Raw genomic sequence first — 19,534 nt, 5'->3', positions numbered from 1 at the left:
ATTTTTTTGTATATCCGATATGTTTTTATATCCCAAGCGTGCAATGGATTTGTCGTTATTACTTCATTTGAGAAAGCTTACCATGATATGCTCATCCAAACGAAGCTTAAAAGGCAAAATATTTTATAGTTAAGGGACAATCCATGGTTAAGAACTCGTGAAAATTTCTGATCACCAAACCGTTGGCCCCATAGGTTACAAATGCAAAACCATTTACATCAGTCCAAGCCTAGTATATTATTATTATTATTATTATTATTATTTTGTTAAATTAAGATCAAATGGTTTAAAATAAAGATCATTTGTGGGAGTCCGCATCCGAGCCGGGGGCCATCAGCTTAATGGTCATGTGAAGTGTTGAAAAACTATAGTCCACTCGTCCTTGCTATTCTTTCATATTGGTCATGTACTCAACAATAAGATCAGAGTAGGTCAAAGGCTAACCATATCAATCGCTATAAAAAACAAGAGGGCAACTCTTAATTTTAAAATTGTCGGCATTGACATTCCCTCACGGATTTTAGTTGTGGAAAGGGCGCGTCGGCGTTATTTGGTGGCCAAAAATAGAACCGACGGTTGTTGATAATTCCGACGGATTTAAACCGTCGGAACTTTATGCTGTGACTTGCCGACGGTTAAAAGCCGTCGGCGTTTATCATTAAAAAATATAAAAAATTATATAAATTATTGGAAGCGTATTGCCTACCTCCGCCTGTATCTATCTCAAAATGGGTGTGATGGTGCATGGGCTCATTCATCAAGTGGGGCCCACCACGAACACATTGGCACAAAAAAAAAAAAAAATCAAACTTGACAACTAATCTAACAAGCACGTGTATGATGAAAAAGAGTTGTTAACAAGAAAATGTGTATATTCGAACATATACAAAATTAGGAAGCATAGAATTTTCATTTTCAACCCATCCTTTCTTCTCATTACCTCGAGCAAGAATACATGATCAATGACAAGGTAAACTTACTAATAATGATAGATAATTAGTTGTGCAACATAGCAGGCAGGATCTTCTTTATAAAATGAAATAACATGAAATTTAAAGTGCCACCATTATAAATATGTGGAATTTAGACACATTCTAACATGGAATAGCCCATGTACCGCTAGTTAAAAGAAGGAAAACAAAAGAAACAATAGAGTAGAAGATTGAGTAGAAATTGAGAGATTGCATCGCATTATTTCTTTCAAAGACCCTAAAATCTCCAATGAAATTGAATAAAGAAAATTCCCATTCAAAGGCAAAAAAGGAATATATATCTATGACAACAGGAAAAATTACTGGGGTTTTTTTTTTATTTTTTATTTTTTATTTTTTAACACCATGAACTAATAAGAATCAAACCAAATGAGCCTTCAATCTTCTGAAAACCCAATAGAAAGAAATAGGGAAAAAAAAAATCCATTTTTACCACTTAAGAGAATACAATTCATACCCACTTCCACCTCAAAAACATCAAAGAAACCACACATGGGCTAGAGAGAGAGAGAGAGAGAGAGAGAGAGAGAGAGAGAGATTGGGGAATGAATGAGAGAGGGAGGAAGATGAGAGAGCTGGAGCAAGATTGGGAGAGAGATAGGGTTAGGGAACTGAGAGAGAGAGAGAGAGAGAGAGAGAGAGAGAGAGAGGGATTTTTGGGCGTGGCTCTATTTTGAGCGCGCACCCAATTTTAGGCGTGGATGGGGTAAGACGGACATGGACGACATCTTGTCTGGAGCTCCGTGGGACCCACCATGATGTGTTTTGTTTATCCATTCCGTCCATTAATTTTAATAAATGATTTTAGTACATGATCCCAAAAATAAAGTAGATTGAAGGCCCAAGAGGACCACACCATAGGAAGCACATGTGATTTAATCTCCATGTTTACCATGTGGTCCACTTCAGCCTTCGATATAACTGATTTTTAGTTTCATGACCTATAATAATATTTCAAAATAGATGGATGGCTTAGATATAAAACATATATTTTTGTAGGCCTTATATAAAACATAATAAAATTATAAATATTTACCATCTACAACTAGACCGATTATTTGGATAGTCTGGATAACTCTAAATCTTTGCCACTATTGTTACGAATGAGTCACCATTATTTTAAATCAAATACAAAACTCACATTCTTTCACTCTCGCCTAAAAACACTGCTTGAGCTTTGGATCTAGTATAGCTCTGTGGGCCTCACCATGATGCGTGTCAAACATCTACCCCATCAGTCAGATGCACCATTCCATGGTGGGCCTAGGGATTAAAAATCAAATCAATCTATGACTTGTGTGGGCCACACCACATACAAAAGTTGAGAGGGGTTACCCTCCATTAAAACATTCGTAATTATTTTTTGGGCCCACATAGATGTGGTTCACAAATCCAGCCCATCCATTATGTGTGTGCCACTTGGATGAGGGGTCATACCAAGTTTCAGATGCATTCAAATTTCAGGTGGGGCCCCACCAAATGCACGGTTGATTTTTGAGATAATTTAAAGGGGATCCATCAAATGCACACTGTTGATGTTTAACACACATCATGGTGGGGCCCACATAGCTCGACCTCATGGTGAGTTCCTATGAGCTCGACATATAGAACCTTTTTCATAATTTGAAGGGGACCCATCAAATGCATTGTACTGTTTATTTGACATCCAATCTGTTTATTAGGTCATACGGGCCTAGATGAAGGGGAAAACAAAAATCATCTTGATCCAAAACTGTTATGGCCCCCAAAATGTTTTAAATGGTTGACGCTCATTCAACACTGTTTCCTGTAATGTGGTCCATTTCATATTGGGATGTGCCTCATTTTTTATCTTACACTGTAAGATGATCTTTAAAAATAGATAAATGACATGGATTAAACACATACATCATGGTAGGGCCCACAGAGCACCAACCACTAGCCAATGGATGGTGTCAGGGCAAGTAGCCAATCTGTTCCCCTTATTTGTGGTGTGGTCCATTTAATCTTGGATATGATTCATTTTTTGGATAATTCTCTAAAATTATCTCGAAAAATGGATGAACGGTGTGGGTTGATCCCAAAATGAATAATGATTTCCACCGTTGATACCTTCCTTGGGCCCACAGTAATGTTTATTTGACATCCAACATGTTCATAATATCAAAAAGATATAAATGAAGAGAAAACACAAACATCCGCTTGCTCCAAAACTTTTATGAATATTATTTTTAATGGTAGACGTTCAGTCCCCACTTTGTAGTCCACTTAAGCTTTGGAACCGCCCCATTTTTTGGTTAATATCTTAAAATGATCCGAGAAAAGCGTTGAACGGTATGGAGCAAGTCAATCCATGACTTATGTGGGCCAAGAGCTTAAAAATAAAGTCAATCCATGACTTGGGTGGGCCACACCACATAATATAATGGAGAGGGGTTTCCATAAAACATTCATAATCATATATTGGGCCTGCCTAAATGTGATTCAAATATCCAACCCACTCATTATGTGTGTCCCACTTGAATGAGGGGTCAGACCAATTTTCAGCCGCGTCCAAAACTCATGTGGGCCCCACCAAGTACTTTTATATTTTTAAAGATGTCTTCACATAGTTTTAGATGGTATGGCCCACTTGAGTTTTGTATACAGATGATTTTTAACATATCTCATAACCTAAAGGGGATACACAAATTCACGGTGTTGATGTTCGACACACATCATGATGGGGCCCACAAAACTAACTAACATCAATTCTTAGGTTCTCACAAGGTCAGTAAGTTGGGTCACAATTTTGACCAGAATATTTGGCCCATTTTACATGTCTGGTCTATTCACTCTATTTTAGTGATCAATACCCTCAATTTGACTAGTTACTTGCCTCAATCAAGCTACATATGAGAAAATATATTGGGCATACCAAGATTGATCAACAATTTCAGTGAAATTTGATTTAAACATCTCAAGTTATTTACTCTTCAATTTGAACTGATTAGATTGTCCAAAAATGGTTAAATGTTGTTCATAATATCAAAAATATATGAATGAATAGAAAACACAAACATCAACTTGATCAAAAACTTCGATGGCCTCCAAGAAATTTTAAATGGTAGAGGTTTAATCACACTATTTCCTGTGGTGTGGTCCACTTGAGCTTTGGATATGCTTCCTTTTTGTTCTTTAGACCTCAAATTATCTGTTAACATGGATGAATGGAGTGGATAAAATAAATAAATAACGGTGGATCCCATAGAGTTTACATTGGTAAGGTTAACGTGTAACTCACCTAAATGTAGTGGAGAAGGGTTTCCTTAAAACAATCGTAATCATATATTGGGCCTACCTAAATGTGATTCACATATCCAACCCACTCATTATGTGTGTCCCACTTGGATGAGGGGTCAGACCAAGTTTCAACCGCATCCAAAACTCATGTGGGCCCCACCAAGTGCTTTTATATTTTTTAGGATGTCTTCACATAGTTTCATCACACACTGCCAGAGGATGCTGTTGGAGATAAAATGAAATGAAAGAAAAGAGAGATGGTTTATGGTATGTAATGAGATAGAATATTTTAATCTCTTGATCCATCATTTAGTTCTTACTTTTAATCTCAGCCGTCTAATCAATGGCCTGAAAAGATATCGATTGTCTTATGACTAATTAGTTGCATGAAAAAAAAAGTACAGTTTTGGGACAATCCTAACCGTCTAATTAATGGGTTGAATCTCCATTTTTATTGATATCCACGCCGTCCATTCATTTTTATAGATCACTTTAGCGGTTAATCTAAAAAATGAGGCAGATCTAAATCTCAGGTGGACCACACCACGGGAAAATAGTAGTGATTGAATCTTCACCATTAAAACCCTCTTAAGGCCAACTTAATGTTTATTTGATATCCACGCCATTCATTTATTTTTACAGATCACTTTAGGAGTTGTTCCTAAAAATGAGGCAGATCTAAATATCATGTGCACCACACCATGGGAAAACAGTAGTGATTGATTCTCCACCATTAAATCTCTCTCAGGGCCCACTGTAATGTTTATTTGACATCCTTCAGTCATACAGACCTGGATGAAGGCAAATTACCAAAAAAAAAAAAAAAACACAAATATCAGCTTGATTAAAACTTTTGTGGTCCCAGTAAGTTTTTAATGATAAGCATTCAATCAACTCTGTATGTGGTCCACTTGAGATTTAAATCTACCTCATTTTTTGGACAAATACTGTTAATCATATGGAAAAATAGATGGACAGAATGGATGTAATAATAAATCATAGGTAGTGGCATGGTCACTAGCCAATCCCTTTCCTGATGGAAAGTAAAAATAAAAATTCTCACCTTGGGTAGCAAAAATTTTTATAACCTGTGGTGAGCTTGGGCAGGTAATTGGACAATCCTAACCGTCTAATCAAAGCCCTGAAACAAATCTGACCATCTAATCAATGGTGAAAAAAGATCTAAACTGATCATAGCAAAAAAAAAAAAAAAAAAAAAAGCCCTGAAACAAATCTCACCATCTAATCAGTGGTGAAAAAGATATGAATTGTTCAAAAAAGAGGCCTGAAACAAAAATATAACACTTTTATTGATGAAAATTTTCATCAGTAAAAAGCAAAAATTGCAGGAAAAATGTTTTTACCAACTAAAATTTTCGTCAATAAAACTCTTACGGCGAAAGTTTTCAAAATAGCGCCAAAATTTTTCCAAGTGAAAAGGATAACACTTTTACCAACGAAGCTTTTTGTCGGTAAAAGTATTATTCCCAACGGTTTTTGATCGTCAATAAAACTCAGGAGAAAAATTTTCTAAGTGAAAAACATCACACTTTTACCGACGAAACTTTTCGTCGGTAAAAGCATTATTCCGAAAAACATCACACTTATACTGACGAAAATTTTCTCAGGTAAAAGTATTATTCCTGATGGTTTTTGTTTGCTAGTAAAACTCGGGACGAAAATTTTGTAAGTGCAAAACATCACACTTTTACGAATGAAAATTTTCATCGGTAAGCATTATTCCAAAAACGTCACACTTTTACTGACGAAAAGTTTCGTCGGTAAAAGCATTATTCCCGATGGATTTTGTTCGTCAGTAAAACTCAGGGCAAAAATTTTCTACGTGCAAAACATCACACTTTTATTGACAAAAATTTTCATCGGTAAAAGCATTATTCCCGACGGTTTTAGTTCGTCGGTAAAGCTCAGGGCGAAAATTTTCTAATTGAGAAACATCACACTTTTACCGACGAAAATTTTCGTCGGAAGCATTATTCCCGACGGTTTTTGTTCGTCGGTAAAACCCAGGGAATCACACTTTTACCGACGAACAGTTTCGTCGGTAAAAGCATTACTCCTGACGGTTTTTGTCCGTCGATAGAACTCAAGGCTAAAATTTTTAAGTTAAATACAACACTTTTACCAACGAAAATTTTTGTCGGTAAAAGTGGTTTTGTGCTTTTTACCGACGAAAATTTTTGTCAGTAAAAGTCTTACCGCGAAATTTGAAAGCTAAGATGGAGGACTTGCTTTATTATAGGGACTTGTATTCTCCAATCCAAGGCATATCAGCAAAGTCAAAGGATACGACAGATGATGATTGGAAGAAGTTGGACTGGAAGGCGGTGGAGTTTATTAGACAATGGCTGGATGATTCTGTGTTCCACCATGTGTCTACGGAGACCTCACCCGCTAGCCTATGGCTGAAATTAGAAGGGTTGTATGAGAGGAAGACGGCCGGTAATAAAATCTTCGTGATAAGACGACTTGTGAATCTCAAGTTCAAAAATGGCGGTTCTGTGGCTGAACACATAATGAGGTCAACAATATAGTGAACCAGCTCTCTGCTATGAAGATGGTCCTGGATGATGAATTGCAGGCTTTGTTATTGCTTAGTTCATTGCCTGACAGTTGGGAGACATTTATGGTGTATATAAGTAACTCCACGCCAGACGAAAAGATATCCATGGAATAGGTAACCAATTGTCTCTTCAATAAGGAGACAAGGAGAAAGTTTCAGGGGTCTACTCAGCAAGAGGCCCTTGTGACATAGGAACGGGGGAGACGAAAGAACGAGAAGGGCGGGAAGGCCCGAGATAAATCAAGAGGCAAGTCGAGTACCAGGAAAGATGTTGAATACTAGAATTGTGGCAAGAAGGGCTACTATAAGCATGAATATCGTAAGAATAAGAACAACAAGAAAGGAAAAGGAAAGGAGAAGGAAGATGAATCAGATTCTACTACAGTCGCTTCAGATGGCGACGTTGTAGTTATTCTTTCAGCAGATCATGATGTTTGTCTCACAGCTACGAGTCAATACACCGACTGGGTGATTGACTCAGGAGCTTCTTTTCATGCGACTCCATGTAGGGACTTCTTCACAAGCTACAAGTCAGGTGACTATAAGACCGTGAAGATGAGAAATTCTGGCGTATCGAAGATTGTAGGGGTCAGTGATATTTGTGTGAAAATTGATGTGGGCTGCACATTGGCTCTCAGGGATATGAGGCATATCCCAGACCTTCGCCTCAACTTGATGTCGACGGGAAGGTTGAATGATGATGGCTATAAAAGCCGGTTTGCTGGTGGGTGCTGAAAGTACATCAAGGGTTCGTTAATCACAGCTAAGAGGAAAGAAGTGTTGCACCATTTACAATGCAAGTGTCAGTGTGTGTAAGGGTGGGTTGAATGTAGTAGAAGATTCAGCTATTGACATGTGGCACAAGCGTCTAGGCGGCCACTTGAGTGAGAAAGGGTTTCAGGTACTAGCAAAGAAGCGGCTCCTTCCAGACGTGACAGGTATACCTCTCAAAACCTATCTTGATTGTTTATCAGGGAAACAACATATAGTTTCATTTATTAAATCTGTTTCTCAAAATCTGTCTTGATTTGGTTTATTATGATGTTTGTGGTCCTGTGAGGACAAAAACCTTGGGTGGGGCATTGTATTTTGTCACTTTTATAGATGATGCATCTAGGAGGGTTTGAGTTTATGATTTGAAATACAAGGATGAGGTCTTTGGTGTGTTTAAATTGTTTCATGCTATGGTTGAGAGAGAGACAGGTATATCATTGAAGTGTATCTGCACTGACAATGGTGGTGAATACATTGGTAACTTTCATGAGTATTGTAAGTCCCTGGGTATACAACATGAACAGACGATTCTCAAAACCCCTCAGCATAATAGTGTAGCTGAGCGAATGAATTGCACCATTGTTGAGAGAATCAGATGCATGTTATCCCATGCAAAATTGCCCAAGACGTTCTGGGGAGAAGCAATGCACACAGTAGTGTATCTGATAAACAGGTCTATATTAGCTCCATTGAATGGAGAAGTACTTGAGAAGGTGTGGACTGGATAGGACCCATCATACAGTCATCTCAGGGTGTTTAAATGCAGGGCATCTGTTCACGTACCAAAGGACGAGAGGTCCAAGCTCGATATGAAGATCAGGCAATGTGTGTTCTTGGGGTACGGTGATGAAAAGTTCAATTACAGATTGTGGGATCCGACCGAGAAGAAGCTCGTCAGGAGTAAAGATGTAGTTTTCTATGACGATCAGTGTATAGAAGACATTGGTAAGCAAGAGAAGAACCAGTCTAGTTCAGGTGAGCTAGAGGACATGGATCCAATTATTCCTCCCATGGTGCCTAATGGTAGGGGAGTATAACAAGGTGCAGAGGACGAGGGAGCAGCCCCCACTTGATCCACCTGTTGAGCCACAGGTGAGGAGTTCATCTAGGGATAGACAGCCGTCCAAGAGATACTCGCCACATGAGTATATTATACTGACTGATGGGGGAGAGCCAGAAGATTATTCTTATGCCCTAGCGGACGAGCATAAGGGGAAGTGGTTGAAAGTTATGCAAGAGGAGATGAAATCCTTGCATAAGAACCACACCTGTGACATGGTGAAACTGCCTAAAGGCAAGAAAGTTTGAGCAACAAGTGGGTGTTCAAAAAGAAGGTTGAGCAGAAGAATTCATAGACAAGGTTCAAGGCTAGACTTATGGTGAAAGGGTTTGGTCAGAGGAAAGGCATAGACTTCGAGGAGATATTCTCACCAGTGGTGAAGATAACATCCATACGGGTGTTGCTTGGGTTGGCGGCTAGAATAGATCTGGAGATAAAGCAGTTAGATGTTAAAACAGCCTTCCTCCATGGTGACCTGGAAGAAGAGATCTACATGCACCAACCAGAGGGGTTCGAAGTCAAGGGCAAAGAGCATATGGTGTGTAGGCTGAGGAAGAGCTTGTATGGACTGAAACAAGCTCCACGGTAATGGTACAAGAAGTTTGACTCGTTTATGTTGAAGCATGGGTATGACAGAACAGAGTCGGACCACTGTGTGTTCACACGTAAGTTCTCAGATGGTGATTTCTTAGTTCTGCTGTTATACGTACGTTGATGATATGCTCATCATGGGAAAAGACATCAAAAAGATCGACAAGCTGAAATAGGAGCTAGGCAAGTCGTTTGCGATGAAAAACTTGGGCCCGGCTAAACAGATCCTAGGAATGGAGTAACCCGTGACAGAAGTAGCAGGAAGCTTTGGCTGTCACAAGAGCGGTATATTGAGAAAGTCCTAGAGCAATTCAATATGAATGCAGCAAAATCGGTCAGTACTTCATTGGATGGTCACTTCAGATTGAGTGATAGGCAGTGTCCCAAGATAAAGGCAGAGGTGGAAGAGATGCAAAAGATACCCTACGCGTCAGCGGTAGGAAGTTTGATGTATGCTATGGTGTGTACTCGCATAGACGTAGCATATGCGGTTGGTGTTGTCAGCCGGTATCTTGTCAATCCTGGCAAACAGCATTGGGCAGCGGTAAAATGGATATTATGGTATCTAAGAAGCTCATCCAGGTTGAGCCTATGCTATGGTGACGGAAAACCTGTGTTAGAGGGCTACACAGTTGCAAATATGGTAGGTGACATAGACTTCAGGAAGTCTACATCGGGGTTCATGTTCACGTTTGCAGGGTGAGCAATTTCTTGGAAGAGCAAGCTACAGAAGGTCATAGCATTGTCAACGACAAAGACCAAGTACATTGTAGTCACAGAGGCATATAAAGAGATACTTTAGATGAAGAGGTTCCTATAAGAACTTAGCCTGAAGCAGGAGCAGCACGTTGTCTATTGCGATAGTCAGAGTATTATACACTTGAGCAAGAATCCAAGTCAGCATTCTAAGTCGAAGCACATAAAGATTCGGTATCACTAGATCAGGGATACTTTGGAACAGAAGGTGTTACAGCTTAAGAAGATCCACATGGACGATAATGGGTTAGACATGATAACCAAGGCTTTACTCAAGGGCAAGTTTGAGGTTTGTAGAAACCAAGCTGTCTTGAAGAAGGTGAATCCCTCCTGAGTCGGAAAGGGGTGATTTGACAGGGTTTTCCTCCTCAGTTTAGGAGAGAGACAGTGCAGCAGGTTGAAAATTCGGAGTGTTTCACCACGCTGCTCGACCAGTCGAGTGGTCTGCTCGACCGGTCGTGGATGACACTTAACCGATCGAGTGGGGCTCGACTCAAAGTCCAACGACCATTTGATGTAATTTCTCCATGGTGCTCGACCAGTCGAGGGAGGTGCTCGACCGGTTGAGTGGGCCGCTCGACCGGTCGAGGACACTGCTCAACCAGTCGAGGTTATGCAGATTTGAGTCCGGATCTTGTGCGGACTGCAGAAATATAAGCCCTTTCACAACAGGGTGCAGAAGGGAGTTTCCTAAGCTATAAATAGGGGTGCCTAGGGTTTTTCTAGGGAATATAAGAGGGTTTCCTAAAGTTTTGCAAGGGTTTGCTAAAGGGTTTAGGGTTACCAAAGGTGTGAGAAAGAGAGAGAAAGAGAGAGAGAGAGGAAGCTTGTGAAAGGGAGGTTTTGCTCATAGAGGTGATCTACACTTGATATCTCAGCGCTTCTACGTCCTCGTAATCGGTGAGATCTCTCTGGTTTTTCTTTTATTCTCTTACTGTTTATCTGCTCCTGCATGAGTGAAGAAGGTTGTAACGTTCTACTTCATAGTGGATTGTTGATCTGAACGAGGTCTCGTGGTTTTTACCTCTTTGAGGGTTTTCCACGTAAAAATCTCTTATGTGGTGTGGTTTATGCTTTGATTTATTTCATTGCTTTATTATCCCATAATTCTGGTTTATTTTGGGAGGCTAGATCCTAAGGTTTTTGTGCAAGGCCCTCAACAATAGGGAAGGTAAGCTGTTGCAGACGCTTTAGCCAGATCCGCCAGCGAAGGATGGCCAGACCGAATATTCAACTCGCGCTCTCTTCTCCCTAAAGAAGTTTAGGGATTGCTTATCATGGATAACACTGGCTTAGGCTCTTTCAGATTTCATTGAGCCTCCCTATTTCAGTTTTAGTTTTCTATTTTTTCTTGTAAATGTCTCATGATAGGTGGGGACCATCCCTTTTTGTAGGTCCCTACCTGAAGGTTTGTAATTGGTTGCCTGTGATTATCAGATCAAAACGTTCAGTTGGCTTATAATAAAAAATAAAAAAAATATATATGAAGAAGCAATACAACAAAAATCAGTATTCTCCTATTTCCTTCTAAGTTATTTTTTCTAAGTAAAAAGGCTACAATAGCCTACAACCAAGTGTTGCATATCCTTGCCATTGATCATACTTTGAACATGCCATGGACCAAAAAATAATGTTCCTATTCCGATCCGGAGCAAACGAATGGCCCAGATCACTGACACATGCGCAGTTCTTTGAGGTCCCTAACACGTGTCCCCCCACTCACACGATAGGCAATTCATTGAATCACGATCCTTGCGTGGATATAACACCAACCTACACGGGCGTGGATTAGTTGAAACACGATTATTGCTTGGAGAGAATGGTGGTTGAAGATATTATCCTACATTCTACATTTCATAATCAAACTGGTCAAATCAATCAACTACAGAAGCACCGTACGTACACGTGGCCAATCAGGATTGACGAATATTCATGGGCGTCATGTCCCGGAATGAACATTGATGAACATTAAGAAAAGTTGTTGTGGAAATAATTAAAATTAAATGAGATGGTTTAGACGGTCCGTCATCTCTCGACGGTGGCATTAAATGGATGCCGAGTTGTGGATGGAGCATAAAAGATTAAAAGCCATTCCAAAACTTCCTAAACGAAAAGCAATTGCACTACTCAGCCATGGACTCAGCCCACCTTACTCACGTAGCCTTTTCTCTCTTCTTTCCTCTTATAGTTCTCTTCCTTCTGATACTTTTCCTACCACCCTCTTCATATACAAGCTCTTCCTCTCCCTCCTCCCCTCCTCCAATGAGAACATGGCACGTAAGGTCATCCTCATCACCGGTGCTTCCTCCGGCATCGGCGAGGTCCCCACAAAAACTTCATAAAAACCATCTTGTGTCACCTGATGGGGCCCACGTACATCCATGGACCATTAGCACCGTGGTCGTTATCTGACCAAAAAGGTCCAGAAACATGATGATCACAGATGATCCTAACCACTGATCATTGGTTTTCAATCATCCATGTATGTTCCCATAAAGTACTGTTCTGATCATCTGATCATGGGTGCAGATGGACCCCATTGGCGACACTTGCAAAACAAACTTCCTAACTCATCTTTCATATGTCGTCGTGATTTCCAGCAATTGGCTTACAAGTATGCAAAGAGAGGGGCCTTCCTAGTCCTTGTTGCGAGGAGAGAGAATGCACTTAAAGAGGTCGCCCAGAATTCCCACCGGCTCGGCTCACCGGAAGTCCTAGTGATTCCTGCCGATGTCTCCCAGCTTGAAAAATGCAAGGAGATTGTGGAGAAATCAATCAGCCATTTCGGGCAATGTAAGTGGTAACCGACTCTTAGGTGCCCATGATTTGGTGATCCTGACCGTTGATCTAGTGCTTCGCACTATATATTCTTCAGGTTCCTGAATTCTCTCTACATCGAGAAAGATCACAGCCGTCCAGTCTGTTTTAAAATCGCGATAGATCACTATCCCTTATATATTCAGGTCATTCTAATGAAAACCAACACAATATTCACTCAAAATGTAGCCCCTAAATTATAACTTTCTTCACTGTCTATTTGTAATTTTACTAGTTGGGGCCTCCAGATGTGTCGTCCACATGGCGAGCTGAGTTAACAATCATGTCCATCCATTTATTGGACCTTAATAAGGTTTGCGTATGTTTTAAAAATTAAACCTTTTACACAATCCTACACTTCAATTTTCTTTTAACCATTTACTATACCATTTTCTACCTTTGTTTTAAAGGCTTGTGGACAATGGGCAGGAATGCCTAATAGATGTTCTCTTTGATACATATGCCATCCATTCTGAGGCCCAAAATATGAATGGAATGGATTGGTACATAAACTCAAGTCCAATGGCTAGAATATTTTGATCTAAGAGTTCTTTGATTGTTTCTCTATCCTCCATCGAAGGTTGAACACATAATATGAATGGCATCATCCCAGATGTATACAAATTCATGTGAATTTGAATGCAAAAGAAGCTACAATGATTGTTGCAGCAAATCAAACTTGAAGAGCCCAGTTGTAACCAATATCATTTCTTGAGGGGGTAGGGAGATTTTGTGTCTTGGCTTCCATCTATCACCCAGATGTTATGCCTTAAAACCGGTGAGTTGTAAATAAAGACGTTTCCTATCCAATCTCGTTGTTTTCTAGCAAGAATAGATATTTTGAAATACACAATTCTTTGGAAAGATTAACTGTATCACATGGCTAAAAACCCTAATGTTACTGTCCTGCATGTTGAGGTGGTGAAGTACACGCATTCATGCATTACACTTCCAACTTGGAAACTCCTCTCCTCTCCTCTCTTCTATTTAACATGTGAAACCCAGTTTAGTAGGCTCTTGGTAAGTGCCTTCTCTTAGGGCGATGTTGTCTATAACCATATGGTAGAGAACTGGTTCCTCGGTGAGAGGTTTCTTGTACAACTGATGAATGGAGAGAAAGGTAAGCCTTATATTTTCTAATTTCTCTTCTTAAAGAAGAACAAAAGTTCTTTACTGCTACCTTGTGGATCTTGCAAATTAACTGTCCAACCATATAAATCCTTGTACCTCTAGTCTCGTGCCATTCTTTTGCAACTTATTTTTATGATTTTGCTTTGCATTATTTTTGTGCAGGTGCTGAGACAGTGTAGTGTAGTGGGCCATTTGGGCCTCTTTATTGTTGGTTCTTTTAGTCTAATAAAATAAGGGTCAGGGAGGCCTTAGTGTAGTGTAGTGGGCCATGCCCTACACTACACTAGCACCTGCATATGGTGTATCAATACCTCTAGATGCATATTCCATCAAATGTATGGATATGCTGGCCTTTTGGATGTTCCTGAGCGTGTGTGAGGGGCCAAAAAAAAAAGAAGAGGAAGTAAACCCTAGAAAAAAGAAAGCTAAGTTGGGGAGAAAAAATGCCATATGAGATGATTGAAGTGCTGCAATCCTCGGATTAGTGCACTCAATCACCGGATGGTGGGCCACATATGTACTGACTGGCAACAAAACACAATTATGACCCAAATAATTGTTCTCTAACCGTTAAGCCCAGAATCTATTGTTTACAGTGGATCATCTGGTAGCCAATGCTGGATTGGGTGCATCCTGTCTGTTCGAAGAAGTGGAGGATATCGCCAGCTTCACAAAAATAATGGTAATGCTGAAATGAAATTTCCTATTACAACTTGCACTTCATACAACCTTACACATAGCACCACATGTATATAATCAGGATAGATGATTTCATGGGCCTCCACAAGAACAGGCCATAGCCCACAAAAATCGTAGCAATTTCAATTGCATTTGGACCATTTTTATTCCTTAAACTGGCAACCCTTTTCTCAGGCCATTAATCAGTAGCCCACCAAGTCAAAAATGCCTAATCACCACACACAAGTTCCCATTATCTGGTTTCAGGTTCTGATCGTTTGATGTCGTCTGTAGGATGTGAACTTCTGGGGTTCAGTCTACCTGACATACTACTCAATCCCTCACCTCCGAAAGAGTAAGGGAAGGATCATTGTAAATGCATCATTAGCAGGCCAGGCCGCTATCCCCAAAGCAAGCTTCTACAATGTAAAGAAAACTCAAAAATCCAATGGCTATCAATGTTTATTTTCTTCATGTTTTAAGATTTGAGAATTCCAAATTCAAATTCGATTGTGCATCCAAATGCCGCCAGACAATTTCATAATTCTCTTCTCCAATTGGTTTTCAGGCCAGCAAGGCAGCTCAGATAAAGTTCTATGAGACGCTGAGGATTGAACTCGGTTCGGATGTAGAAATTACCATAGCGACTCTTGGGTTCGTCGCATCGGAGATTACTAAAGGCAAACTCATGCTCAAGGAAGGAAAAATAAGAACAGATGAAGAAGAAATCAAGGTAAGAAACAAGTGGCTTTTGATCAGAACTTACATGATCCTCACATTGTTGTGGTGATGTAGTGGGCCCCAACAGCAATATCATTGTGCGACATTCTTAACCCTTATAATTGTTGGCCTACCCAAAATGGATGGTTAAGAAGAAAAAATACAACGGCCTACACAAAAATTAAACAATGTACACCGTTGTTTCAAGGGCCCCACTTGTAAACCTGAAAATCCAAGAACACCTAGAATACCTGTAGATCAATTGGATCATCTAATTTCTCCACTCACCATACAACTTTGATTATAACCTTACTCAGATCTTGCCAATGACAATCATTTACAATCCATGGGCAGGTCGTTGGTCCAATCCCGATTGGAAGTGCAGAGGAGTGTGCAGCGGCCATACTGAGTGGGGCATGCAAAGGAGAAAGATACGTGACATGGCCCACCTGGTACAGGGCAATTTATCTGATCATATTTTTGGTCCCTGAGGTTTATGACTGGTTTATGCACTCATTTTATGTCGCCAAACAAGGCTCGCCAGAGGGAAATGCTCTAAGCAAGAGGATCTTGGACATGATCGGGGCCAACAAGTTCCATCCAGCTTCAATGCAAGCAATGAACGTAAAGGCGAACTAAGGATTAATGTCCCATCAGTCATATTATAATAATAGAGAATTCGCTATTTTCATGGACTGCTTTATTTTAAAGAAGGTAGTATGCTAAATCTAAATTTAAGTTGTAAACCTTTGTCCATGGCCATCTGCATTGGATAGTATTAAATTTTGTGAAACCTTTGTGTGGGTGATAACTGCATTTAAATATTGAAGTATAATTGGACCCACATACTTTTGTGGGTGATTGTGTAGGGATTAGTCTGGCCTTAAAAAAGACATCCTGCCATCATAATAAATAAATATTTTCATAATGTTGACTTTTTTTTTTATAACTATTCAGGTTTATTTATTTTTATTTTTTTATTTTTTTTTAAATTAATTTTTTTTTGGAATGTAAATAAATAACCTGCAATTGAACTTTGTTTGACCATTCCTTTCCTTTACCTATAAGTCGTTCCAAAGGGTAGTTTGAGATTATTTGATCCAAGTAGACACTATAAATCCTCAGTACTCAACACTAAGGTCTTGGTATCTATTCCCCGGATTCTTCCCAAGTGGGGTGTGCTAACAATGGGTGTTCACTAACAAGCTTACAAATAAATAAATAAATAAATCTCCAGTTCTTGTACAACAGGTGGAGGCAGTTTGGCTAGCCACCCAACACCGGCCAGCTAGCTGCAAGACCTCTATAGTCTCCACCATGATGTATCCATTTTATCTGGACAGTCCATCCATCTCCGCAGCAAATTTTAGGGATGACAAAATTGAGGCAAATCAGAATCTCAAGTGGAACACACTAGAGGAAACAGTGGGGAATGACTGCTGCTTGCCATTGAAAACTTTTTCAGGCCATAGAAGTTTCGGATCAAGCTGATATTGCTGAATGGAAAATAAATATTTCAGTGGGCCCTAGGAAGTTTTTAACTGTGGACATTCAGTCAACACTATTTTCATGTGGTGTGGTCCACCTAAGATTTGGATCTGCCTCATTTTTAGGTTTATGCCCTTAAATGAGCTGGCAAAATAGATGGACAATGTTGGATAAAACAGATACAGAGATACATTATGCTGGGCCCCCGTAGGTTTGACACCAACTAGGTGGTTGGTACTGGGTCACTATCCAAACCTGCCGATGACATGGTAATTAAAATCTTACCAAATTAAAAAAGAAACATCAGTTGAGAAGTAAAAAAACATCAATCACTCCAATTGAATCACTAAAAGGTGAAGTATTTTAGGCTATTGGCTTCTACTCTTGAAACTTTTGATCAAGGGACAGTCCACATGTCGCCTGCCTCACAAAAGTTTCTAATCACGGAATTATTGGCCGCACAGATTGCAAATGGAAAAATAATTACGCTTAACCGGGCATCATATATATATATATATATATATATATATATATACTATTCAGTTGTTTTTCTATGAAATGAAAATAAATTGCCAGCTGCATTAAATGCAATCTGTGATGACGTGGCCCAATCACACTAGGACAAACAGGTTTTTTTTTTTTGTGAAAAGAAGACTATCCGGATTCTTCGCAAGTGAGGGTATACTAATGGGGTGTGCAACAAAAAGCTTACTAATAAATAAATCGCCAGCCATATGACAGGTGGAGGCAGTTTGGCTAGTCACCCACCAGCAGCCAGCTAGCTGGTGTAAAACCTATGTAGTCCGCACCATGATGTATCCATTTTATCATGGACCATCCATCCATTTTGGCAGCTCATTTTAGGGCAATATTACAAATTAAAATGAGGTAGATTGAAATCCCTGGTGGACCACGCTAGATGAAACAGTGAGGAATGAATGCTTATAGTTGAAAACTTTTTCAGGCCATAGAAGCAGTTTCGCATCAAGCGAATATTGCTGGATGGAAAATAAACATTTTAGTGGGCCCTAGGAAGTTTTTAACACTGGACATTCAGTCAACACTATTTTCATGTGGTGTGGTCCACCTGAGATTTGTATCTGGCTCATGCCCTAAAATGTCATTTATGGGCTCATGCCCTAAAATGAGCTGGAAAAATAGATGGACGATGTTGGATAAAATAGATACATTATGCTGGCCCAACATAGGTTTGACACCAACGGGCTGGTTGGTTCTAAGGTCACTAGCCAAACCTCGCCTATGACAGGTAAATCTTACCGAACTAAAAAAGAAACATCAATCACTCCAATTGAATCATTGAAAAACAAAGTATTTTATGGTTACTGGCTTCTACTCTTGAGACTTTTGGTCAATGGACAAACCATATGTCGCCTGCCTCACAAAAGTTTCTAATCAGGGATTTATTGGCCGCACATATTACAAATGGAAAACTAATTACACTGACCCGGGCATTGTATAATGTATCTTTATATTCCTTTGTCAAACGTTCAGGCTGAGAATACTTTCATTTTCCGGCATTTTTTCCCCAAGTTCTCGGATATTTTATTACTAGACTGCGAAGGACCCGTACAAGATCCATCAATCATCAAAATATATGTTAGACAATTTTAACCTTCATGAGGAGGGTGTTTTTTTGAAAGATCATCTTTTCTTGGAAGACTAGCTTCTTTATTTTTAAAAGATCAGCTTTTCTGGGGGATCAGCTTTTTCTTAAGAAAAAGTCATGAAACTTCAGGAGACATTTGCTACGACTGACCCAGTGGAGGACATGATAAGGTCTTCCTCAAGGATAACTACTCCGAATCCATGAGCTGTCTGGACTCCTCACAATGCTTCCTCGTATTTACAAGGGATAAAAATAAAATTAATTTCTAATAAATTGATTGATGATAAAAGAAAAAAAAAAAAACCAGAAATTACAATCATTTAAATAGTGAACTTTAACCTAAGAAGAAATTTTAGACTCAAACTCCTAAAAACGTGACTTACTATTAATAGTAAACTTACTATTTATAGATGGTCATGATTCTTACCTGACTTCGTGGTTTTCAGCCAAAAATAGTAAGTGTCCAATTTGGTCTAACCAGGCTATTTTTCTAATTTTTCTAAGCCCTTTTCATGTTGGGCACTCCTACAACTCAAATGATCAAGAGTTATGATTGAATTAAAAGTTACTATTTATATTAAAAACAGAAATAAATTGGGCTTTTGACCATCGAACTGATGGAATCTCACAAATCCAGCGTGGGCAACCCGGAATAGTGGGTTGGTTTGCTAAAGTATCTTTTCCTACCCTAAAATTATATATGTTACATCGAAAAACTCATTCTGATTTGCGAGATATGACTGTTTTAAGGTTTTGATGGTCTTGATCACTTCCACCTATAATCGAGCCTTCTCTAGTCCATCTTTGTCATGAAAGTGTCCATAACCCACTTTACATCAGTCCCCACCGCTTCAAAAGAACTCGACATCAAGTTCTCAACCTGCTTTGATTCATAATACTCGGTTAGGTCTGCAACGTTGAAAGTACGCGAGATGATCTCCATGTCATCCGAAAGATTATCAACGTAAGCATTGTCGTTAATATTTTAAAGGATTGATATTGGTCCAATCTTTTTGTTCTTTAACTTGTTGTAAGTAGCAATTAGAAATCTCTCATTG

The 19,534-nt window shown here is 39.4% G+C and overlaps 1 protein-coding gene across 1 annotated transcript; it reads left to right on the top strand.

Annotated features, from left to right (window-relative positions):
- The first annotated feature begins 12,138 nt into the window (after positions 1 to 12,138).
- LOC131239441 (11-beta-hydroxysteroid dehydrogenase A-like) lies at positions 12,139 to 16,309 on the top strand. Its single transcript, XM_058237137.1, is given in 7 exon segments — positions 12,139 to 12,233; positions 12,236 to 12,336; positions 12,616 to 12,808; positions 14,560 to 14,645; positions 14,936 to 15,067; positions 15,210 to 15,374; positions 15,716 to 16,309. Coding segments are annotated over 7 exon segments (1,047 nt in total). The 5' UTR covers positions 12,139 to 12,148; the 3' UTR covers positions 16,001 to 16,309.
- The last annotated feature ends 3,225 nt before the right edge of the window (positions 16,310 to 19,534 follow it).

This window comes from Magnolia sinica, chromosome 3 (assembly GCF_029962835.1).
Source record: "Magnolia sinica isolate HGM2019 chromosome 3, MsV1, whole genome shotgun sequence".
NCBI lineage: Eukaryota > Viridiplantae > Streptophyta > Magnoliopsida > Magnoliales > Magnoliaceae > Magnolia > Magnolia sinica.
The sequence above is the reverse complement of the archived record's forward strand: the minus strand, read 5'-3'. Positions and strand labels throughout refer to the sequence as shown.